At 45.2% G+C, this 25,203-nt stretch overlaps 1 protein-coding gene across 1 annotated transcript; it reads left to right on the top strand.

Moving 5' to 3' along the window:
* The first annotated feature begins 1,000 nt into the window (after positions 1-1,000).
* smarca4a (SWI/SNF related BAF chromatin remodeling complex subunit ATPase 4a) lies at positions 1,001-22,553 on the top strand. Its single transcript, XM_083648635.1, has 34 exons — positions 1,001-1,102; positions 2,529-2,792; positions 3,218-3,350; positions 4,718-5,197; positions 5,439-5,537; positions 5,620-5,875; positions 6,320-6,446; positions 6,863-7,036; positions 7,159-7,332; positions 10,113-10,280; positions 10,381-10,431; positions 11,385-11,515; positions 11,826-11,883; positions 11,995-12,134; positions 12,462-12,609; positions 13,074-13,237; positions 13,870-13,936; positions 14,119-14,229; positions 14,384-14,626; positions 15,073-15,186; positions 15,335-15,442; positions 15,576-15,662; positions 15,800-15,846; positions 15,963-16,129; positions 16,579-16,742; positions 18,144-18,410; positions 18,908-18,985; positions 19,088-19,306; positions 19,430-19,692; positions 19,895-20,003; positions 20,133-20,234; positions 20,563-20,695; positions 20,812-20,951; positions 21,851-22,553. Exons 2-34 carry the CDS (start codon positions 2,571-2,573, stop codon positions 21,881-21,883), a joined length of 4,977 nt encoding a protein of 1,658 aa, XP_083504761.1. The 5' UTR covers positions 1,001-1,102; positions 2,529-2,570; the 3' UTR covers positions 21,884-22,553.
* Positions 22,554-25,203: the final 2,650 nt, after the last annotated feature.

Genomic DNA, 25,203 nt, shown 5'->3' with positions numbered 1-25,203 from the left:
CTTATGCCACCACGAGGTGGTTCATCTTGTTGTCGCTCACTCTGCACCAGAAAAGGTAACTCCACGCTTGGAGACCTTTGATGAAACTTCCCCTGTGCAAAGAGCTGTTAGCCTCACTGCTGATAGGCCACAAGAAGGTGAGCAATGAGCAGCAGAGAGTAATGTGCATAATGGCAAAGAAAACACACACACACACACACACACGCACACACACACACACACGCACGCACGCACACATACATACATACATACATACATACGGTACATACATACATACATATACATACATACATACATATACATACATACAGTACATACATACACATAGTACATACATACATACATACATACATACATACATACATACATACATACATACATACATACATACATACATACGGTACATACATATATACATGTTCAAAACAGACTGGCCTATTTCTGTTATTTGCCGAAAACTGTAGGCAACCCTTCAGCATTTTATGCATTATCTAAATTCACTTTGTTACAATTGACAGAGTACTGAAATCATTTCAAAGTGAGATAAAGGCGCACATGAAATCATGCTTATTCTTGTGGTGTCCACCCGCTATGCCGACCACCCGCAATGCCGACCTTAGGTTTAGGCGTGGGGGGGGTGGGGGGTGGGAGAGGTTAGGTTTTGGGTTAGGGTCTGGGGGAGGTTAGGTTTAGGCGTGGGGGTGGGAGAGGTTAGGTTTTGGGTTAGGGTCTGGGGGAGGTTAGGTTTAGGCATGGGGGCTGGGAGAGGGGAGGTCGGAACAGCGAGAGGTCGGAACAGCGACATGGAACCATTCTTGTCCCCCTGTGCTGTGTGTGCTTTCGCACTCCCATCCCCCACGCCGGCGTACTGCGCGTGCATTCCTCTCTGCAGCGCAGGCGCGCATCCATCACTGCGGGAAGGGGGCGCTCGAGACTAGCACAGGCCGGTGTGGTGTGTATGTGGTGTGGGCCCTGCGATACAATCTGCCGAGAGAGGGGGGGTGAAGGAAAAAAACCTACTGGGTAGGTCGCTCTTTGTTTCTGCCTAGAAGGAAAACCGAGACACCGCAACCGGCAAGGTTTTATACCTTTCTCTACTTGTGTAAGTCGTTTGTTATTTTATTATTGAACAGTGGCAGTTTGTCAGTGTTTTACGCAAATACTATATCATGTATGTGCTTTTCCTGGGCGCTTTTGGTAGAGAAAAGACGAGAGTGAAGACCGACATTACAGTCTAGCTGCCGCGGCGCGACAGAGTGCAATGAATGAAAAGTGTTTTTGGAAATGTGTTTAGAGCGGAGACGAGCCAAGGGTACGGGAGGCGCGTGGGATCAATCAACTACAGCGAGAGGGATGCTCTAACATTTCATATGCCACCGCATCTGGCCCCAACTCTCTCAAAACAACACATTTTTCGCACCGAATTGGCCCAGGAGAGCATGGCCGTCTAGGCTAACTTAACTAACCTAGCGTAGCTCGATAGCAAGCTAACCACAGTCACCAGCTAACTAACGTTAATGTTGTGGTAACATCACAGGCTTTATTAGCTGCTTTGTGTCCTTTGAAGTCTATTTATCAATTCGATGTAACCATAATTGTATGGCTATAAAGCTCACCAATGGATGTCGGTAAGCGTAGGTTACATAATGAGAAGCTAACGTTCATACTGTATGAACACCGGGCTAGGCCTGGCTAACGTTAGCTTCACAAGATGATAAGCTAACCACAGCTAACCTAACTGTGTGTGTATGTACAGTATATAAACACTGTAGATTGGACTAATGACGGAAGGGTAGAAAGTGTTTGCTGTAACGTTACACGTGTCTAGCCAGGTTCATCAACAAACAAAATAACCATCCTTGATCCGTGTATCCAGTTGGGGATGTGTCATCATGTTTTTTTAGTCGTGTTTTTAAAGGTTTTGACCCAGAAATGGAGGCTTTTGTTGACCTCTTGGAGACCCACTGTGCTTACGATACGTTAACATGTTTGTAGATGTGGTAACTGTTGTTTGACTTGTGAACTTCAAAGTCAGATGTCTAATGGTGTAATTAAGCAGCTGCCTGCTAGTATCAAAGAGGATTGAGAAGAATCTTGTTAGTCAGCAACTGTCCATCAGTCATGTACTCTGTTGGAAGCAGGGTTTTAGAGATGGACATAATTCACTACTATAATAATGCATGTCACCAGTGATGTCACAGTCATCAGTGATGTTACTTGAGCAGTTGTGATGTCATCAGTGATGTCAGTCAAGCAATTGTGATGTACAACATCATCACTGTTTATAACATGGCATTTAAGGATTATTAGAGAGAGAAAAGAGACTGCTCATAGTTTTCATTTTGCACAGGTTTCACCAATTGTTTCCCCGGAATCAGTTATGTTGTTAAATAATCAACAACTCATGAGATGCATAGGTTATTGTTCATATTTTGATTATAACTGTCTGTCTGAATGATAAGATATTATCTGTTATGACCACAGATTGATTTCAGTCAGTGTGATTACCTCTGGTAATCTCTCCACAGAGGGGTACTTGCTGCTGTCAGACATTTCGTCTCGGCTGAGAGATGTCCACCCCGGAGCCCCCAATGGGAGGGACCCCGCGGCCTGGCCCCTCCCCAGGCCCCGGACCATCTCCAGGAGCCATGATGGGCCCGAGCCCCAGTCCCTCTCCGGGCTCTGCCCATAGCATGATGGGGCCCAGTCCGGGACCTCCTGGATCTGGACATCCCCACCCACCTCAGGGACCCTCAGGATATCCTCAGGACAACATGCACCAGATGCACAAAGTACAAAAAAACAGTTTGCTTTATTGCCTATAAGACGAAATTGTGTCAACCTAACACATACTGGTGCATTCTGTTGCTTGACATTTTGAAACTAGTACTTTCCACTGTGACTATGTTGCTTGCCCACCCTGCCCAATGTGCCATCACCACAAACAACATAAAAAGTGGGGTTAGGCATAATGCAATGCACTATGGTAGATACCTAAAATTCACTCAGTTACCCGCAACTGCTCACTCAGCAGCAATCTCCAGTGCATGTGAGAATTGTTTCAATTCTTGGGTCTAAAATAAAGACCCTGGTCTTCTACCTGCTCTATTTGTAAAGCACCTTGAGATAACTCTTGTCATTTGGCGATATATAAATAAATGATTGAACATTTATTCATTTTTTCCCATGTATGATTATCCTCTGTTCCCTTTCATAGCCCATGGAAGGCATGCATGAGAAGGGAATGCCTGATGACCCCCGCTATGCCCAGATGAAGGGCATGGGCATGAGACCAGGGGGACACAGTGGGATGGGTCCCCCTCCAAGCCCCATGGACCAGCATTCCCAAGGTAACACACCAACCAGTAGCCCATGTTTTAAGTTCCCAAGGTAACACACCAACCAGGTAGCCCATGTTTTAAGTTCCCAAGGTAACACACCAACCAGGTAGCCCATGTTTTAAGTTCCCAAGGTAACACACCAACCAGGTAGCACATGTTTTAAGTTCCCAAGGTAACACACCAACCAGTAGCCCATGTTTTAAGTTCCCAAGGTAACACACCAACCAGGTAGCCCATGTTTTAAGTTCCCAAGGTAACACACCAACCAGGTAGCCCATGTTTTAAGTTCCCAAGGTAACACACCAACCAGGTAGCCCATGTTTTAAGTTCCCAAGGTAACACACCAGCTAGCCCATCATGTTGTAAGTTGATGACGAACAAGATGTTGTATGATTATTAGCCAATGTGCTTAGCTCCCAGCAGTTGTAGTGCACCTAATGAGTGTCTGTGCTGGTGAGAAGACGTGTTATCTGAACTGTGTCGGGGTATGTAGCGAGGCATTCCTGAAGAAGAGCTGATGTGCTCAGTTAACACACATTGGATGAATAAAATATTTAACTAAATGTTTAAAAGGGGCTGCTGCAGAAAGTTAGATTTGTATATCAGCATACATTGTCAGTTTAAATATATTTGTCCCTGAAAAGCTCCATGCAGGAAGAACAGATAACTCACTCATGCACACATGAGCAACAAGTGTGTGTGAACCCATCCAGCCAGTTTCTCTTCTTGCGTTACTGCCGGTTTGATTACTTGGCAGCATGAGCAGACAGCAGGGGGCGGAGCAGAGGGGAGGGGTTTCCCCTTTCAGACAACAACAGACGCAGCTGCAGCTACAAAACCACACAGTCAGTAAGGGGCAGAGGATGCAGAGTGAGACATTAGAGGGAGCATTGAAGAGAAGTGTTTTCTCTTGGCTCTTTAATCCTGTAATTACAGGTGACTGACAGTACACACACAACTATTGTGTTTTTGTGCGTGATACAGAAATGGTGTATACACCCTCAGGTTGAAGGTCTTGTATTAACTGGAGAGAGTCTACATCTACTCATCTTCATGCTACTGTTTGGAATTTTAGCCAACCCTTTCTTTCAAGACATTAAAAACTAAGCTACTGTACAAAGCTCATAGCTGGTGTTTTAATTATTACAGTATTGCGGAATCTGGGTGGTTCTGTTCACTTTCCCTCTTTTGTGTATTTCATCTCTGCAAATGCTTTTTGTCTTATCTGTGCCAATACTTGGAATGTTGACTTTAAACTTTCTTCCTTCATAATATTAAGAATTTGACTTATAAAGCTTATTTCCCAAATCATCTGTTGGGTGTTGGCTTCACCTGTCTGTTTTGTTGGCTTCACCTGTCTGTTTTGTTTTCCCCAGGTTACCCCTCTCCATTGGGAGGCTCAGAACACGCCCCTAGCCCTGGCCCAGCTAATGGCCCGCCCTCTGGCCCCATGATTCCTGGAGGTCCCTCTGGCCCTGGGGCTGGCCCCATGGAGGGCAGCGGGGACCCTGGGCAGGGCATGGCCCAACAGAACCGCAGTGGTCCCCAGGGTCCAGGCGGGCCCGGCGGCGCAGCAGGAGGACCGGGCGCCGCGGCAGGAGGACCGGGCGCCGCGGGCGGACCCACTCCCTTCAACCAGAACCAGCTGCACCAGCTCCGTGCCCAGATCATGGCCTACAAGATGCTGGCACGCAGCCAGCCCTTACCAGAGCACCTGCAGTTGGCTGTGCAGGGCAAGAGGCCCATGCCAGGCATGCAGCAACAGCCCATACCTAGCATGCCGCCTTCCACTGGGCCCGGAGTGGGGCCTGGGGCTGGGCCGGGACCGGCACAGGCCAACTACAATAGACCACACGGTGAGTTGAGGACAGCAGTCACAAAGCTTGTATTTACAATGGAGTTTTGTAATGTGCCTTTGATGTGATATCTAAATATATGCACAATAGTTCCAAACAAAGAAACCATAATATCTGATTGCTGAACAGAGACCCCTGGTGGCTAAATGTGAATCTGTTCTTCTAGCTGTCTCACCATTTTGAAATCATCTGTAAAATGTTATTGGTCTGAGATTTATATGTATGACATTTATATTTTCAGGCATGGTAGGTCCCAATATGCCTCCACCTGGACCTGCAGGTGTTCCCCCAGGTATGCAAGGTCAGCCAATCAATGGACCCCCGAAGTCATGGCCTGAAGGTAAGCATAGACTAGGAAGCAAGCTCAGTATCATGTGTTTTATGTGCGCACACACTGATCTCTTCTGATTGATCTCCTCAAGGACCAATGGTGAATGCTGCCGCCCCATCCAGCAATCCTCAGAAGCTGATTCCGCCTCAGCCCACGGGCAGACCCTCTCCCGCTCCTCCCTCTGTGCCTCCTGCTGCCTCGCCAGTCATGCCCCCTCAGACCCAGTCTCCAGGACAGCCTGTCCAGCCCCCGCCCATGATGCTGCACCAGAAGCAGAATCGCATAACCCCCATTCAGAAACCCCGCGGGCTGGACCCAGTGGAAATCCTCCAGGAGAGAGAGTACCGGTGAGAAAGGATAGACAGGATGGGATACTGTATTGGATTGTACAACATATATTTTTGCTTAAATTGTACAGCAGACCATTCTGGCGCTTGCTTCTGATTGGTTGAGTGACATTCAATTTACACACATACACATACACACACACAAAATGTATTTAAAATAAGAGATTTTTTGAACACGCATACTAAGAGGCTTTGGGTTATGCCTAACACCTCTTGGCTGTTCTAAACGCACTAAAGCATAACCTCTTGTGGCTGATTGCTTAAATAGTTTGCTCTATTTTCTGTCAGTTAAGTCATTTAAGACATGCATTTGATAAAGGCCTATATAAATGAACAAACTTCAACAATTTCCTATTTTCTCTTCTTTTCTTGCCTATTTAGCCTAAAGGCGAGAAATAATGCTGATTTGCATTGTCCGTCATTGTATTGTTTTGTATTCCTCAGGCTACAGGCTCGTATTGCTCACCGTATCCAGGAGCTGGAGAACCTGCCGGGCTCCCTAGCTGGAGACCTGCGCACCAAGGCCAACATCGAGCTCAAGGCCCTGAGGTTGCTGAACTTCCAGAGACAGGTAGGCAAGCACTTATGTACAGCAGTGGTTCTCAAAGTGGGGTCCGCGAGCCATAGCCAGGGGGACCGCAAAATTATTTTGTGGGGGGGGGGGGGTATGATTTTACTGGGGCCAGGGTACATGTAAACAGACGCCCACATCTGCACCTGACATTACTGTCTTTCAGAGGCAGTAGCGGGCTCATTCTTTAAAGATCTGTGTATCCCTTGCGGCCATTCTAAATGTCAGGACTAATTACTACAAGACTGTTATGATAACTTGTTATGATTTGTTCAGAGTTTTCTGATAATATTTGAATAAGGAGCAATAAGTTCATTCTTTTAAAGTTGAAGCAAGTGGGTTCGTTTTTTTTACTTGAAGCGGATACTTTTCCAGTGGAAGACAAATCTAATGTTTTTACTCTCCTGTGCCTACAGCTGCGTCAGGAGGTGGTGGTGTGTATGCGACGTGACACAGCTTTGGAAACCGCACTTAATGCTAAGGCCTACAAGCGCAGCAAGCGCCAGTCGCTACGGGAGGCCCGCATCACCGAGAAGCTGGAGAAACAGCAGAAGATCGAACAGGAGCGCAAGCGACGGCAGAAGCACCAGGTACACAGTGGGAAAGTAGAATAAGGGAGTTCATAATGCTGGGGGGAAAAAAGCTTAAATTCCGCCAACATTATTGATAGAGTCGAATGACAGTGGTTTGCTTTTTGTCTTTGTGTCAACAGGAATACCTCAATAGCATCCTGCAACATGCCAAGGACTTCAAGGAGTACCACCGCTCCATCACAGGGAAGATCCAGAAGGCTACCAAAGCTGTGGCCACCTATCATGCCAACACTGAGCGCGAGCAGAAGAAGGAGAATGAGCGAATTGAGAAAGAAAGAATGCGGAGGCTAATGGTGAGTGTCCCTATGATACCCATAAACGCATAGAGACAGTAGCCGCTTTCACACACAGATTGCGCAAAATTGCAGTTCAGAAGGCCCGCAAAGCCGGCGGCCAAGCCACAGAAATTGCTTTCACACACAGCCAAGCAGCACCGCCACATTCCCGTCCTGGGGTGTGCTTTCAAGTGACATCCACCCCGATGTACGCCAGCCAACGACGTGCAGCTGTGGTCATTAAAGGCCGGCTTTTCCGTGGGGGATATGAATATATATTAAATCTCACGCCCCTAAGGTTTTCAAATCCGTTGAAATTTTTGAAATTGGTTGTTTACAGCCTGAGATATCACCAGAAATCCACTCTGTGTGGGGTGGGGGGGGGGGGGGGGGGGTGCGGGGACTCGAAATACTACATTTCCCACAATGCACTGGGCTCGCGTGGCAATGCACATATATGTTTGCCATAAAACTCAAAGAAGAAGAAGAAGAAGAAGGCTTCGACAATAATAGATGGAGAGAAGAAGAAATAAATCGAAAATAAATTGCCTCCAAATTGCACCAAATTTAAACTGAAGTATATATGTCGGGAGATGTCTTCATAAAAAATTTTTCATGCATTTTAAGGCATTTTCGTAGGAGTTACGCGCATCTGATGTTGTAACTATTTTCTGTAACAATGTGTAAAAACGGGTACATTGCTCAGCGTTGATTTCGTTACTTCAACCCACCTACTACTAGATGTAAAATTTGACGAGCTTTCCAATGCCGCCAGTCACGTGTCTGTCCGTGCTTCCGTTCCCGAGAAAATCGTCTCTTTGCAAGGAGCTATGGAAAGCTAACCTAGCTACAGCAGGCTAGGTGGTCGAAAAAGATGGCTGCCTTTTTGTTTTTCTTCAGACCTCTGAAGGGGCGTGGAGGACCTCTAGAGGCGGGACCATGGCTCACAACAGTTGTAGTTCATAGGTGCACGACTTCCGCAAGGCGGACTTGGGCCAGATGACGCGAAACGCGTCGGCTGGCCCAAAAAATATGTGAGAGATGCTTGATATCTCTGGGAGTGAAGCTCCAATTTCAAAAATTTCAACGGATTCGAAAACCTTTTAATATATATTCATTAGGGCTGTGCCGATTCACTTATCTCCCGATTCGATACTATCACGATACTTTGGTGCCGATTCGATATATATTGCGATTCACGATTATTGCGATTCTACGATTATTGCGATTCGATATTACGATTTATTGCGATTTTTGTTTATTTTTTTCTTTTCTTTTTTCAGTTTGTTTGCTTTTTTACACTAGATTAGAACATGGGAAAAGTTGAATCATACACTAGAGACTGTATATTATATATCATGAGTAGGGCTGGGCGATATAGTTAAAAACAGGGGCGGACTGGGATCATAATTCAGGCCGGGCATTAGATACCAAGCAGGCCAGGCCGATATGGGCCAACGCGCGTGAAATTTGGGCCGTTTGAAGCCAGATTTGGGCCGTTTGAAGTCCAATTTTACAATGAGATGCACCCACTTTAACCCTGAAGTGTAATTATTACTTCAGACTAACTAATAAAGTAATAAAACCACTAGTAAACCAGTAGGCGGCGCCTAGCCTGCTGTTCAGTGAGTGGCCTGACTGCAAGCACCAAAAAAAAAAAAAAAAAAAAAAAAAAATTTTTTTTTTTTTTTAATTTGCGATTATCGATTCTGGAATAAAAGATCGATCCAAAAAATCGTGACATTAAAAATCGCGATACTTAGGTGAATCGATTTTTTCTCCCACCCCTAATATTCATATCCCCCACGGAAAAGCCGTCCTTTAAGGATCAAAGTGATAAAACACAAAAGTGTTGTCCACATGCAGCATGGTAACAAGGCTTTCAATATTCATCTGATCGACTTTATGGATCACAGAGGCACCATCATGTATTAGGTACAAGGCTAATTCTTATCTTTTGGTTCCAGTTTTTTGTAAAGCATTATTCCCATGAAGTAGCCTAATTAGCGTCCGTTCTGAAAGACGACGCCCGCATATCAAACAGCTGCAGTCTGCATAACGTCCGTCGGGGGAATAGTATAGGCTATAAATGCACATGACTACTATAACGTTAGTAGTTTTTGTAAGGGAAAGCACAACTGGCTAGCTAGACAGATTGCAGTTCTGGAGCTGGTTTCCAGAGGGAATATCCTCAGACCAACTCGCCACAGACAGCTATAGTCCTCTGAAGCTTATTATTATATCCGTTAATTTTACCTACTAATATCAACATCGTTTGAGCATAAAGCCTAACCTACTTACTAGGCACGGAGCATTCGTCCTGGCGCCCCTGCAGTCATGATTGTATAGGCTACTTTTTTTACTTTCATTTATGCCTTTCTTGCTGCATGAGGTGGTTTCCCCTGTATTTTTTTTTATGAATGAGCTGACCATTCGCACCATTCCGCGTTGCCGCTCCTACGCTTTCAGGTGGGGGCAGGTTGCAGGGTAACCCGCCGCTGTGACTACCGTAGGTCCACTGGCGGAACGAAAGGCGTACAACAATTACCCACCAACCCGCTTTCACAACTTTCACAACTTTCACATTGGAGGCGCGGATCCCATTTTCCGTGCATTTTCCGGCTTTCAAGACCGGTGTGAAAGCGGCTAGTGTAATGTGGTATCATGACCATCTAGGATTATGTACCTTGCTAATGTGTTATTTGCTTTGTTTTTGAATAGCCTTTTCAATGGATGAATGTTTATTTGTCCCCCACACAACTCGTGTAACAGCTGTCTAACTGTGCGTCTTCCCCCAGGCTGAAGATGAAGAGGGTTACCGTAAACTCATCGACCAAAAGAAAGACAAGCGTCTCGCCTACCTGCTGCAGCAGACAGACGAGTATGTGGCCAACCTCACCGACCTGGTGCGAGCCCACAAAGCTGAACAAGCTCTCAAAGAGAGGAAGAAGAAGAAGAAAAAGAAGGTGAATAAGGTTTACCATGTGCAATGATCATGTCTTTCTTCTTAAGAGTCGATTGTGTTTTTCATACATGGATGTTCGGTCTCTTGATTGTTCTGCTCAGAAGCCAGAGGTTCCAGAAGGTGGTGCTGCTGTTTTGGGACCCGATGGAGAGGTGAGTTAATTTGGAGGATTAAAAAAGCACATTTTCAAGGGTCAATTCTGCTTGAATGAGATTGCATATTTATAGCCTTGCAGTGTGTTGATTTACTTAAAGTTGAGCTGAACCCAAAAATGACTTTTCTTTTCTTTTAGTTCAAATACCTGGGTATGCAGTGCACCTATTTAATGATGTATGCAAAAATGTAATTCCTTTAGTTTTTCACACTTTTTCACATCAAAAGTTCATTTTTCAAGATTTCATTGATACCACTAATGTACAGTTTGCTGACGTCACCTAGTACTATCAAATTTCTACCCCATTTCAACCAATCATATCACGACATGCAGCTGTCAATCAAATCTTCATTTCAGGATCATTTTCTCTTACAAATGAAGTAGAAAATGGCGCCTAGTGCCTGTCATCTGGCAGAATTCCTATCCCATAAACGAACTACTAACTTGGCCAATTGCATGAAACATGAACAAAAAACAAAAACTATAATCTCTAAGAATGCAAAGAAATGTAACTGGCTCATTAAAACGCGCATTCCAGCAATATTGTATTTACAGAAATAGCGTAAAAGGCGCGCGCTTGAGAGCGTGGTAGTCAGGGGTCTCCCCTCGGAGATTTCAGGCGGGCGGGCAGCACCCATGCATCCGATTGTCCGCTCGCTCTGCACGAAGCAAGTGGCTGCCTGGTACTCCGTGGATCCCACTCGCTCCGCACGACAACACGCTGAATCCCACTCGATTTGGGGGTGGAACACGCCATGATTGACCAATGCCAAAGCCAGTCGACAGAATTGTCAAATCAAATCATCAACACGTATATGGTCCGCCTCTCAATTTGTTTTCAGTCTCCGACGCTCGTGCTATTGCATTCGCCTCCGGTTCACTTCGACTTTAACCTTATTTATTTGTCTCCTATTTCCTATTTACCCTCTCTTTTCCTCTCTCCTCTCCCAGCCATTGGATGAGACTAGTCAGATGAGCGACCTGCCGGTGAAGGTCATTCATTTGGACAGTGGAAAGATCCTGACCGGGATGGATGCACCCAAGGCCGGGCAGCTGGATACCTGGCTTGAAATGAACCCTGGGTAACTTTGCAATTCTGCCTGAATCAGAGATAATTAGATTGTTATTGTCAACTCAGCTTGATGCTGTCACACTGGAGATTAGAGTCATAGTTATTCTCACTCTGATGGCAATGCTGGAGTCTGGTGTGAAGAAAATGTTCTATAAAAGTGGATAAAAGGATTTAGAAAGCATCTCATGGTATGAATGCACATCATAGCCATGTTTTACAGAAAAATTTATGATCTTCGTCAGAAAATATAACCATTATGTTACTGTGAAAGTTGTTAACTTGTCTTTTTTTCTTTTTCTTTTTGTGTCTCTATTCTGTAGGTATGAAGTAGCCCCACGTTCAGACAGTGAAGACAGTGGGTCTGATGATGATGAGGAGGTACACAACACCGTCGACTCTGTATTGACATCAAAGCAAAAATGTTTGGATTTTTTTTATTGTGTTTAGTATTGTCAGTATTGTTCTGACCTCCATTTGGTTTCCTGTCAGGAGGAAGAGGAAGAGCAGCACCAGCCCTCTTCAGCCCAGTCTTCTTCAGCCCAGTCTTCAGCCCAGACAGAGGAAAAGAAGAAGATTCCTGACCCTGACACTGAAGAGGTATCTGAAGTGGATTGCCGGCACATCATCGAGTAAGACTCAACCTTTGGCATCTTGGTGTTCCTAGTTTCTTAGAAATATGCCTTTCCCTCACAAAGTGTAAGTCTCCGACACAAACAAATGGCTTTTGTAAGGAGATATGTTTTTAAAGTGGATGTAAAATTCTCTAACCCCAGTTATGTATTTCTTAGTCCAAAAAGGTCCCACCCTCACTCTGTAATAACTGTCAGAATTACATCATACATAGACCTTCAAGACATTGTTTTGTTACTTTTAGGTTTTCTCTTTGTCTTAGTCACTTTTTCATTTCCCGCTCTTTTTCCAAAAATCCTCACTGTTTTCTCCCCTCCTTCCACCAGACACGCCAAGCAGGATGTTGACGATGAGTACGGTAGCGCAGCCTTCGCTAGAGGCCTGCAGTCGTACTACGCTGTGGCTCACGCTGTCACCGAGAGGGTGGACAAACAGTCCTCGCTGCTGATCAATGGGCAGCTCAAGCAATACCAGGTACATACATACCCAAGACCGGCTGTCGTAGGGCTGCACGATATGCAAAAAATGAATATATCATATTGCGATACAATTCTACTGGGAATGGTAATTTTTGTTTTTTATTTTCACTGAAAATATATACATAAAAATATGATTTTTACTGGGGTCTGTACCAAACAAGCACGTTCCCTTAACATCTGGAGAATATGATTTGCAGGCTGGGGCATCTCTGTAGCACCACAATGCTACCTTGATCAAATAATTGCATTTGGATCTTGCACTTGGCCATATTGCGATGATTTCAAATGTGATTGGAGTAATTGTGCAGCCCTACTGTAGAGTATAATAACTTAATTTAATCTAAGGTAAATGTGGTGTTTACGAGGGGGCGAGACTTTCATGGACTTTGAGTATCTTGCTGTGATTCAGGATTCAATGAGCCGTGTAGACTGACACTGACTCCTGACCCTTCTGCTCAGGTTAAAGGTCTGGAGTGGCTGGTGTCACTGTACAACAACAACCTCAATGGCATCCTCGCTGATGAGATGGGTCTAGGAAAAACCATCCAGACCATCGCCCTCATCACCTACCTCATGGAGATGAAACGGATCAATGGGCCCTTCCTCATCATCGTGCCACTCTCGTGAGTATAGGCACTTAAAAACAAACTTAAACAATGCTTAGAAAGCACTATGCACTGTGGTATTAGTCTTTATATAGGCAATATATTGTGTAGTTCATGTTTTAAGACTTCAGACATCTTGTCCAAAGTATGGCACTGGAGCACACGGATCAAGTGTATAATAGACTTTTATTGAAAGACTAATGTTTCAACGCCAAGTGCATCTTCAGCAGAGTCATACAGAACAATAGTCTATTATACACTTGATCCATGTGCTCCACTGCCCTAATATTATGGACAAGATATCTGGAGTCTCTCTTGAAAGATTGCCTGAGAGCACCGGACCAGCCTGCTGGGCTGCTTGGGTGGAAGCACGCCTAACCTCATCCAGCATAGTTCATGTTTTCTTTGCAGGACCAAAACAAATGTGGGTGAATTATATAATTATAAAATAATGAGATTTTCCTCCATCTTTAGTGTTGTAAAAAAATATATACATTACAACATAATAATCATGACACTCCTCAGACCATAATTGTAAATCAAAATCATACCATTGTTGTAACACAGTGTGTTTTCTATTGATGCCACTGGGAGGCAGCAGAGAGTAAGAAAAAAAAAATCTGAACTTAATATCTGTCTTTTGTTTTCAGAACTCTATCTAACTGGGTCTATGAGTTTGATAAGTGGGCGCCGTCTGTCGTCAAGGTCTCCTACAAGGTCAGTGGCTCTTTTTTTAAAGCATCCCTCTGGGATATCCAATATGTAGTCTTGTCAGTTCCAGAATGAAGTGCCAAGTGTTTCCAAATTGAGGTCAATTGCAGATTCAAAGCTGTGGCTGATTTACTGCATATAGATCTGCTATTGATGTGAGACTGAAAAGGGATTCTTGTCATTGTCAGGGTTCCCCAGCTGCTCGCCGTGCATTCATCCCCATCCTCCGCAGCGGCAAGTTCAACGTGCTTCTCACCACGTATGAGTACATCATCAAGGACAAGCAAGTGCTAGCTAAAGTAAGGAACCATCCTCACTCTCCCACCAAGTTTGCGCTTTAAATCAAATACAAATGTTTGTTCAGCGATCACTCAGTCCACTCACAGTTCTTTTGAATAGTTAGTAATATCAACATCAACTCGTGCTCTAATCCTCCTGTATTTCCTCCCAAAGCTTCGCTGGAAGTACATGATTGTGGACGAAGGCCATCGTATGAAGAATCACCACTGTAAGCTGACTCAGGTCCTGAACACGCACTACCTGGCCCCGCGGCGCGTGCTGCTGACCGGCACGCCGCTGCAGAACAAGCTGCCTGAGCTCTGGGCGCTGCTCAACTTCCTCCTCCCCACCATCTTTAAGAGCTGCAGCACCTTCGAACAGTGGTTCAACGCCCCCTTCGCCATGACTGGAGAGAAGGTGAGCTGATGTCTCATTTACATCATGTTACCTATGATAACTATTTCTTTACCACTGAGTCTCCATAAGTTGGCCCCCCACATTGTATGATAACTTTACTGTATGACGACCTGCTTTACCACAGAGTCCCCATTCATTTTCAATGCAGCCCCCTCGCGGCACGAAGTCAATGTTAAACTGTGACTAACTAACTAATGAACAAAGAGCGATCCATAGGCCCACCTTTGGTAGGGGACAATGAAGCTCCAGTCTTTCTAAATTAAAACAAATTATGGTACTTCTTAAAGGGATGTACACACCTTAGATCTTTAGAAACATGGGCTATGGAATGATAACCTTCTCCTATATTGTTTTCCCCTAAAATTAGTATAGTGTTTTGTACTAGAACTCAGCAGAACAATCTGCTGCTTTGCCCCTCTCACCCACCCATCTCCTGTTCCTTCAAGGTGGACCTGAATGAAGAAGAGACCATCCTGATCATCCGTCGTCTGCACAAGGTGCTGCGGCCCTTCCTGCTGCGCCGACTCAAGAAGGAAGTGGAGGCCCAGCTGCCTGAGAAGGTCAGGCTCCTCAGACATTTGATTAACTGTATAGAAAGGGGCTTTTGTTTCAGAATTTGGTACACTAATACCTATTCAGCAGCCATGTACTTAATACTAGATGTTGTTTGGTGGTTTCTTGAACTTCCCCCTTATTGTTGGCTTCTAGGTGGAGTATGTGATTAAGTGCGACATGTCAGCCTTACAGAGGGTCCTGTACAGACACATGCAGGCCAAGGGTGTCCTGCTCACTGATGGGTCAGAGAAAGACAAGAAGGTGAGGGGCTCTTTAAATCTCATAGATGAAGCTGCCTTATTTTGTCAATATGTAAATGATACTTGAATTAATGAAGTTTTTTTTTTTTAAGCAATTCGTTTTTTTTCTATGTATAATGTTTCCTTCCTTCCAGGGTAAAGGTGGCACGAAGACCTTGATGAACACGATTATGCAACTGAGGAAGATCTGCAACCACCCCTACATGTTCCAGCACATTGAGGTACCTAACACGAGATCCACCTTAATGAAGCTGTCAGTGAATATTACATCCACATACACTGCATTAGAATTCAAAGCAAAATAATATCTTTTTTCATTTAGTTTTAATTTTGTGTTTATCTTTTTTTTTTTTTACAGGAGTCCTTCTCTGAGCATCTTGGTTATTCTGGCGGAGTAGTGTCTGGGTATGTGAACCTTGGTATTTTGTGTGTTACAGGATTTGTTTGTGTGTTTCATGTGTTGTGATGCTTGCTCTCCTTCCTCATGCTGTCCTCCCCTTGTCCTGTTCTGTCCTGTCCAGCCCTGACCTGTACCGCTCCTCTGGGAAGTTTGAGCTGCTAGACCGTATCCTGCCCAAGCTGCGGGCCACCAACCACAAAGTGCTGCTCTTCTGTCAAATGACCACACTCATGACCATCATGGAGGACTACTTTGGCTACCGCAACTTCAAGTACCTGCGTCTGGATGGTGAGACACCTCTTTGTCTCCTCATCTTCGAGCTAAACATTGAATTTTGTAATTTTTCTGCAGCTATGGTTTTGCTGATCTGAGCTGTGCTGGTGGCTACTGTCCATTTTAAGCTATATACTAGGTAAGGGTGCTCCCATCAGAATCTTTGGGCCGATATATTGTCACTGCAGTATCGGCCAATACCAATCACAGGGTCAGACTATTTTGATCCAATATCGGCCGATCGTTATCGGTGCCGATGTCCCCGATCGATTGGAGCACCCTTAAATATAGGTACCGGTAACTATTATTGTGAGAATACTTAGACTAAAAGGGTAAATGCATGGCCTCTTAACTCACTAGGACTGTTGTATGTTTCCGTGAACTTTAATCTACTGTAATGTACTGTCACCTGATCGCACATGACTTTTGGAATTGACTTTACACGCTGCTCTTCTTCCCTACAGGAACCACCAAGGCTGAGGACCGCGGCATGCTGCTGAAGACATTCAACGACCCTGCCTCTGACTACTTTGTCTTCCTGCTCAGTACCAGGGCAGGAGGCCTGGGCCTCAACCTGCAGTCCGCTGACACAGTCGTCATCTACGACAGCGACTGGAACCCACATCAGGTACTTTCTCACAAACCTAAATGTACATTTTGGTATTGCCATTTCAAAACGTTATGCTAGATGTACTATAAATGCAAGCTACCAACTGGGAAACACTGCTCACCACACTGTCGGCCTCCCAGTGGTAAATAGGATAGTAGCATATGTGGAAATGTTTTGTAGGCTCTGATATCGCTTACTTGGACCTGGAAGTGTGTCAAGGCATGTGGCAGTAACGGCAGTGAATGCACCCCTATCAGCAATCCAATGATGAGTTTTATTCACACAAATACAGTCCACTCTATTTACAAAAAGTGAGTAGTATGTTGTACTCATGGTTGATTTGAAATGTATAAATAAAATAAAATCACACCCAGGTGTTGAAGTAAGTGGTGCAGGTTTGCACAGATCACACCCTATACTTCTCCCCCTCTCCCCTCTCTCTGGCTGTGAGTGTGTGTGTGTGTGTGTGTGTGTGGTGCTTGCTCACGTGTGTGTGTGCACATTTCACCGTCTTCCTTTTAGAGGAAGCAAAAGTGCGCTGCTCAAATCTCGGTGAAAACGGACATATGGACACATGTCACTTATATACCCTTTTTATGTTTGTAAACAGCGATTATGTATTTTGTGGGCGGAGCCGAACTGGTTGTAGAAAGTGACAGCTAGCGGTTCAGCTGTCATAGGAATATGGAAGATCCGGACGCCTCCTCCACGTATTTTAAAGGTTTGCCAGCAACAGACAGGTTGTTTTACACAAATAAGCTAACTCTTTCAATGGGGTGAGGTTTCCTAACCCGTACTCACTGTCACTCAGGATGGGTCTAGGATCCAACTACATCGCCAAAGTTGCAGTGCCGGACATAGTCATAATTCCGAGTGGGAAAGTCCAGCGTCTCTACGGCACAAGACTTCTTTTTCCTGTATTCTGGGGATCTCTCTAGTTTCGGCTTCACTTGCTTCCTCAGAGTTTTGGATAACGCGATGCGAACCCTGTAAGCGACTGCACCACTTAAAAAAAGTTCTGGATGTCGGTGTTTCAACTGGTTAAATGTGTAAAAGCTTAAAAGTTGTAGCAACGAGATATCATCCCAGTCTTCCGATATGACATGAGCGCAGCATTATTCTTGGGTTATTGTTCCCCTGACAGCATTAGACCATTTATATTACCAAACCCTAAAACCCGTCAAATGCTGGCAGTTTGTGTGTCTTATCAGTCTGATGTATTTGTTTCCTCTATGCCTGAATATATAGTTTGTGTTCTCTTACATCTCAAAAGTAAACAGATAAGTTGGCACGTCTGTATGTGGCACATAGCACAGTTTGCTATGTTTGCCTGTTAAACAAATATCCCACACAGTCATCCTGCGATCAGATCAGACCACACTAAACTAACCATTCACACATCTGCAAATCCTCCCACAGGACCTGCAGGCCCAGGACAGAGCCCACCGTATTGGTCAGACGAACGAGGTGCGCGTGCTGCGCCTGTGCACGGTCAACAGTGTGGAGGAGAAGATCCTGGCTGCAGCCAAGTACAAACTGAACGTTGACCAGAAGGTCATCCAGGCCGGCATGTTCGACCAGAAGTCTTCGGGCTGTGAGCGCCGGGCCTTCTTACAGGCCATTCTGGAGCACGAGGATCAGGAGGAGGTCCGGGTTCCGGGGGGCTGCAGCACTAGGGGGCCGTGGGTAGGTGTGATCTCAACCCCCGTTCCACATCACCCACCCCACCCTGTGCTCTGCTCTTCCGATTCATTCTCTCTTTTTCTCCTCCTCTTCCTTTCTCTCCCCCTTTCCTCTAGGATCAGTGCTTTCATCAATGTTCACTTAGTTGATCGTCTCCGTCGCATAGATTTTCTTCTAGTTCACATTATCTCCACTAGTATAAAATCTATTCTTGACCTTTTTCCTTTTTTTGTGCTGTTCATTTTTCCTGCAAACATATACCTCTCTTTTCTTTCTTTTCACTTTATCTTCACTCATATTAACTCAATACAGCTGAATATGCAAAGTCATAAATTCATACAGGCTGGTATACATTGTTCAATAGTATACCTACATCAGATAAATGCTAACATGCACTTCATTAGTAAGAAAGACCATATCCATCCTGAGAGTTTGCTCTTTGGTGCCACATGACTCTACCGTCGGCTCGCTCTAACTCGCTCTGTCTCATTTGTCTGCAGGAGGAGGACGAGGTGCCCGACGATGAGACTGTCAACCAGATGATTGCCAGAAGCGAAGAGGAGTTTGAACAGTTCATGGTCAGTCCCCATTCTCCACTCCTTATCAGGTAAATGCACGTTTGACTTATTTGTTAAGTTGACTCCACTAATACCATGTCTCCTTCTCTCCTACTACTCCAGCGCATGGATCTGGACCGGCGCCGCGAGGACGCCCGCAACCCTAAGAGGAAACCACGTCTGATGGAGGAGGACGATATGCCCGCCTGGATCCTGAAGGATGACGCCGAGGTGGAGAGGCTGACCTGCGAAGAGGAGGAAGAGAAGATATTTGGCAGAGGCTCCCGTCAGCGTAAGGAGGTGGACTACAGCGACTCACTCACTGAGAAACAGTGGCTCAAGGTGAGATGTTACAATTTAGTATGTAAGAAATATAGCACGTTAGCTGGCTGAGAGTTAATCGTTAACTATTGTCGGCTTTGAGCGCATTTCATTTGGCTCCATGATAATTGCTCCCCACCGCAGGCCATAGAAGACGGCAATCTTGAGGACATCGAGGAGGAGGTACGCCACAAAAAGACGACCAGGAAGCGCAAGAGAGACCGCGACCACGATGCAGGCCCGGCCACGCCCAGCTCCAGTGGCGGCCGCGTGCGGGAGAAGGACGAGGGCGTGAAGAAGGCAAAGAAACGCGGCCGTCCGCCTGCAGAGAAGCTCTCTCCCAACCCTCCTTCCCTCACCAAGAAGATGAAGAAGATCGTTGACGCCGTCATCACGTACAAGGATGGGTGAGAATGAAATCATTATCTACAATCTCAAGTAAAAACTCAAAGATATGGTGAAAATTAAATACAGTACCAAAGAATGATGTGGGGGTGTCATTGATTGATCATTGATTTATTGAGTGGTAATCTCAGATTTGACATGGACTGACATAACAGTGAAGACGTGGTACTAAGACCCCAGCTTCCCTGTTCCCCCATTTCACAGCACTAATGGGCGGCAGCTGAGCGAGGTTTTCATCCAACTGCCATCTCGCAAGGAGCTGCCCGAGTACTACGAGCTCATCCGCAAACCCGTAGACTTCAGGAAGATCAAGGTAACGATCGAAAGCCATGTTTTTGCTCCTCGTTAACTTCTCTCTTGACGTTTTTTTTGTTTGTTTTTGTTTTTTTCGCTGCCTGATTTGCCACTTGTCTGACCGCTGCCGTCTGCTGTCCCCCTCCAGGAAAGGATCCGTAGCCATAAGTACCGCAGCCTGAACGACCTGGAGAAGGACGTGATGCTGCTGTGTCAAAATGCCCAGACCTTCAACCTGGAGGGCTCTCTGGTGAGTGTGCCTCTGGCTGAACTCGTAGGACATCAGCACGGTTTGCTCAATGTTATTGCTGTAGTAAATGTTTGATAAATTTGGATTTTGTGCATCTAGAAAAAAGTTTGTAGTCCCTTGTTGTAAAGAAATGCCACTAAATACTGTTCATACTGCATATAAGGAAGTGTCCCTAAATAGTTTAGCCATATTGTCTGATTGTGATAACTTCTGGTAAATTAAATAATAGCGGAATTAAAATATTATGACCACTTGGTTGCTGTATTGATCTTTGTATCTTTGATCTTTGTGCTGCCCTGTATCTGATCGCTCTGTGTGATCCTCTCAGATCTATGAGGACTCCATCGTCCTTCAGTCAGTCTTCACCAGTGTGAGGCAGAAGATCGAGAAGGACGATGAAAGCGAGGGTGATGAAAGTGAGGAAGAAGAGGAGGAGGTAGACGAAGGCTCTGAGTCTGAATGTGAGTATCACAAATGCACCCGGTGTACTTTTCACCTAAACGTTCACATAATCTGTTGGAAGTGGTGGTCCCCAGCGATAAACATGAATGTGTTCCTGATCTTCCATCCCTCTCAGCCCGTTCAGTGAAGGTGAAGATTAAGCTGAGCCGGAAAGAAAAGGGGGATCGAGGAGGAAAAGGACAACGACGGAGGGGCCGCGGCGCCCGGGCCAAACCTGTGGTCAGCGACGACGACAGTGAAGACGAACAGGAAGAGGTGAGTGAAGACACACACACACACCTTTTGGATTTTGACTGTTGAGTGCTCAAAATACACATGATGGTTATATAGACAGGCTCCACTCGACGGCATAAACATTCTAAAATTGCCCCCAGCTTACTTCCTGTTGCAGTGTTTGCTAGTACAATAACTATCAGGAAATAAGCTAGGTTTCAAGTTCAACATGTTTCACTAGCAACACAAATCCTTGAAAACCGTCTATACCGTTTGGTATATTTTGTGTTGTATCACATACAAGTGGTCCAGCATCAGAACAAAAATGCTCTCAATAATCAGGAGTCCCATTTGGCCCTCCAATATTTTATCGGTGGTCATATACTGGCCCCTGTGGGACCACTGTAGGTGATTCATGGCAGTCTCTGACCAGGGGATTCTTTTCATTGCATTCTGGGCGAGAACATTGGGAGCACCATGCCCCTTGACATCACACCTAACATTACCATTCGCTTCAATGAGATGAACATTAATTTGAGCCAATTTTTTAGCCATGGCTAAATGTTACCGGGCCGGTGGCCTCGAGTCTAGCAGCAGCGGTGGCTCCTCCGAGGCGGGGGCAAGGTTTAAAGAGGCTTGGCGCTCCAAGCCTCTTTAAACCAGGAAGAGCCGGTGTCTGTGCTGGAGCAATGTGCGCATCCAAGTATGACGTGAAAGGTACCCTCGGCAATAATGACGCAGAGGGGCCGTGACAAATCTGCGTATTTTGACACTCTGGGAATGGGAACCTGTTGAGATTCCAATGTCAGGTCTGAGAAATGTACAGAGAAGTCTGGAAATTTGAGTATGGAAAAGTCTGGAATTTTGAAATGGAAAATGTGTAGGAACCCTGTGTTGGATAGCGGATGTTAATTCTGTTTCCTCTGTGTTTTTCGTCTCAGGAGCGTTCAGCCAGCGGCAGCGAGGAGGACTGACGTGAACCCCTCCTGATTGGACCGATGGCCCACTCAGCCCCTTGACTGTAATTTATATATTTTACTTAGATACCACAGCAGGGAGACAGTGGAGAAGGCCTAGTTTTCCTAGATGAGTTGATTTTTAGTGAGACAATTGTATTCTCATTAAAGTTAATCATTAATTAAAAACCAATAAAATAAAAATAAAAAGTAAAATATGAAAGCCGAAACCCATCCATTCCCATATTTAAGCCGGCTTTCCCAATATGAATAGTTGAACTGTGTCTTTTTTTCGCTTTTTTTTTCCTTTTTTCCTCCTGTAAGTGAAAATTGACGGGGCCTGAATTACAGACTGATCGTGGACCATAAGGAGACCGAACTGACTTTTTTTGTGTTATGTTTTTGTAAGTGGTATTCATTCATTCATTTTGTCGTCTTTTTCTCTTTCTTTGAGACAAAACTTATGCGTGAACCAGAGTCACTGTCCCCCCCCCCCCCACCCCCCCAAGTCCCTTTTTGAATGCATGTCGTGCGTGTCTGTGGAAATGCACCTGGATGTGTCAGTCGCTCTTATCTCTGTGTTTAATTTAAGACTACAAGCGGGATCATGGTACACCCGCCCGGGCGCGCCTCCCTCTCAGGCTGTGAGAGCAGAACGGGGGGGAGGGAGGGTTAGGACCATTTCTCGTGTCGGTGTCACTGGATTCCAAAAACTACAATAAAGGCATCTCATAATTAACCCGTTGTGACTCGATTCTTTTTGCTTCTATCCGGCACTGATGGTACTGTCCAAAATACAGTATACACAAACTAGGTTAATGGTAATTGTCCTTATCACTTATGTACACTAGATGGCCTACTGAACATGACTGGCTGCATAATGTGTGCACAAATGAAGCCTAAAGGTTTGTTTTGAGCCTTTTGTTTTTGTCTTCTACCCTCTAAGTGCAGGCTACATATAACTAGAGTTGCAACACATCCATAACATCCTCACTTTAAACTCCCACTCATTTTTCATTCACGTCTGTAGCTGGCCACTGTTTCTTTTGGCGTAGACTCGAGCCAAATTCCCTCGCCAGTTGTGATATTCTCAGCGGGCCTCAAAGTCTCTGATCTTTGCTCTTCCAACACTCTAGAGGTGAGCCATTGACCCCGACACGCATGCTTCCTCCTCTCCCCCACTAGGTGCACATGCCACGACACCTGTGCAAACACTGCGGCTTTAATATATCTGCATGAATCTACTGCGTAGCCCATTCTCATGCCTCAAGTGAGCACGTTTTGACAGAACTGCTACTTCTCTGCTTCATGTGTGGGTGTGTTTTTACAGTTGTGGGTTGTATGCATCATGATTTCAGAAGGCCTTGGCAGTTGTCTTCACGCCAATATTCACTCATTGTGTTGAAATGTATTTGTACATTGGTTTTAATTTATTTGATCAGTTAAGAGGAACGGCTCACCTGGAAGATGAAGCTAGAACCTTGTGTTATGGGATGCCTCATCCAATGAGGGAGCAGGAATGTTGTTTGACGCTATTGAGCCTATTCTGTTGAATCTCCCCTTTGAAGCTGTGAGTCTGGTATAAAGCGTTCCTGTTCATGACAAAAGGAGCGAGGTCTCATTAGCCGAGATACAATTCAGTGGTTCAACAATCCAGCCACTTTTATCCAGCTGTTATCGGTCCATCCCCCACTTTTCTTTCAACACAATATCACTCTTGTCCTCTTTCTGTCATGAGGCAAAACACAAGTAGAGCAGAAACAAATGTTTTGTCAAGAGCCGGCATCATTTTCTGTGGATGATGGATCTGTACACACACACAAACTGAAGTCTGAAACATTCAGTGTAGACGTCAAGCCAGATGTAGTTCTGTCTCCTCAGATTCAGGCTGCTACAGTGCTTCAGGAGCCTATATCTCAATATCGTATTGAATAAGTTTCCCCTGACTGGTCTGTCTGGTACAGAAGAGGATTAGGGCCACTTGTTAAAAATGTATTTGAGTTCTGAGAATAAAGCCAGAAGACTTATTCTTCTGACTTTAAAGTCAGAATTCTGTGTTGGAAGTTAGGAGCCTGAGACCATTGACAAACCCACCAAGGAATTTGGACTCTAAACCTTCCTAGAAAGACGGTCTGGTGAGCTGTGACCCTATGGCGCTCTGGGTTGGGAACAGCCACATTTTCTAGGGGTTGCTCGCTCCTCAATAGTTCTATTGCTTGGTGGGATTTGGTGTTGACCTTCATGACCTTGGTCTTTCCAACGTTGATCATGAGGCCTAACTTTGCTGTGTTGATGTTAGCCTGGTAAACCAGCAGGTCACGTGAACTCACATTTCATTTCACTCTACCCCAGTCTGGTAGACCGGCTGGTTTACCAGGATATGTTGATGTAGTTTGTTAGTCTTAAGTCCATTTGAGCGTTCTTTCAGATAAGTAGGAAAGAAGTATATTGACACTGTTGAGTTGTTAAAGACGCTTAATTACCCACAGTCCCGCAGTTGAAAATGTTGGTGTTAGATTCAACCCAGTTCTCAGAACTCTGGCATGAATCTTACTCTCAGAATTCTGACTTTATTCTCAGAACTCAAATAATTGTTTCACTTCACATGTGGCATCCTCTTCCATAGCCTAGTTTTGGGATTGAGGAGCGAGGCGCCAAGAAGCTTGCTTTGCAGCTGCGAGAACCTGATTTGACCTTCGGAGGAAGACCGAAAAAGAAGGAGATTCTATTTCAGCCAACAGACTGTTTGTTTTGAATGCATGTCAGCAGAGAGTGAATGTGAAAAGGGCGCCGGCCGCGGGGTGTAAGCATACTAGAAGAACCAGAAATTGCTGGATGTTTACATTGGCTTGGATGAGGAGGTTGAGGAACTACAATGGTGGAGGGATAGAATCAGTTTGGGGGCGGGTGAATAGCAGCGAAGGAGGTGTTCGCTTTCTGTCTGCCTCAGGCATTATTAATGCTGTATCTGTTAGATGTTGCAGGAATCCCTCTCTCTCTCCCTCTCTGCAGTGTGGCCTCTCTAACGGGGCCTGGCAGTGTGGGACTGGGGTGCAGAGTAATGAGCGATCATCTCATTAGGCGGTTGGAGTTTAAACTCTGGCGCAGTTTAGGAGCCTTTCATGTCTCGCGGGTCAGGTCACCCATAGGACCCACTTTCAGCAGAGGCCTGAAAATGTACAAGTGGCAGTTCATATTAAATGTGGAACAAAGCTGTGTCAAATATGTTTATCTACGGAATTTTGAAGGCAGGATTTGATGGAACTCTTGGTTCACTTGTTTCATTGTATCCTTTTGTCGCTAAAATATCGACCTCCTCCTGGCCTTGTCAGTTTGAT

The sequence above is a fragment of the Poromitra crassiceps genome (assembly GCF_964638095.1).
Source record: "Poromitra crassiceps genome assembly, chromosome: 13".
In the NCBI taxonomy this organism is placed as follows: Eukaryota; Metazoa; Chordata; class Actinopteri; order Beryciformes; family Melamphaidae; genus Poromitra; species Poromitra crassiceps.
This window is presented reverse-complemented; position numbering and strand designations above follow the sequence as displayed.

Excerpts from the sequence above, each read along its gene's own strand:
- smarca4a (XM_083648635.1), top strand. The coding sequence starts at position 2,571 with ATGTCCACCCCGGAGCCCCCAATGGGAGGGACCCCGCGGCCTGGCCCC. Across the intron at positions 6,447-6,862 it reads TGCTGAACTTCCAGAGACAG|CTGCGTCAGGAGGTGGTGGT; the intron begins GTAGGCAAGCAC and ends CTGTGCCTACAG. Across the intron at positions 15,443-15,575 it reads GGTCAGAGAAAGACAAGAAG|GGTAAAGGTGGCACGAAGAC; the intron begins GTGAGGGGCTCT and ends CCTTCCTTCCAG.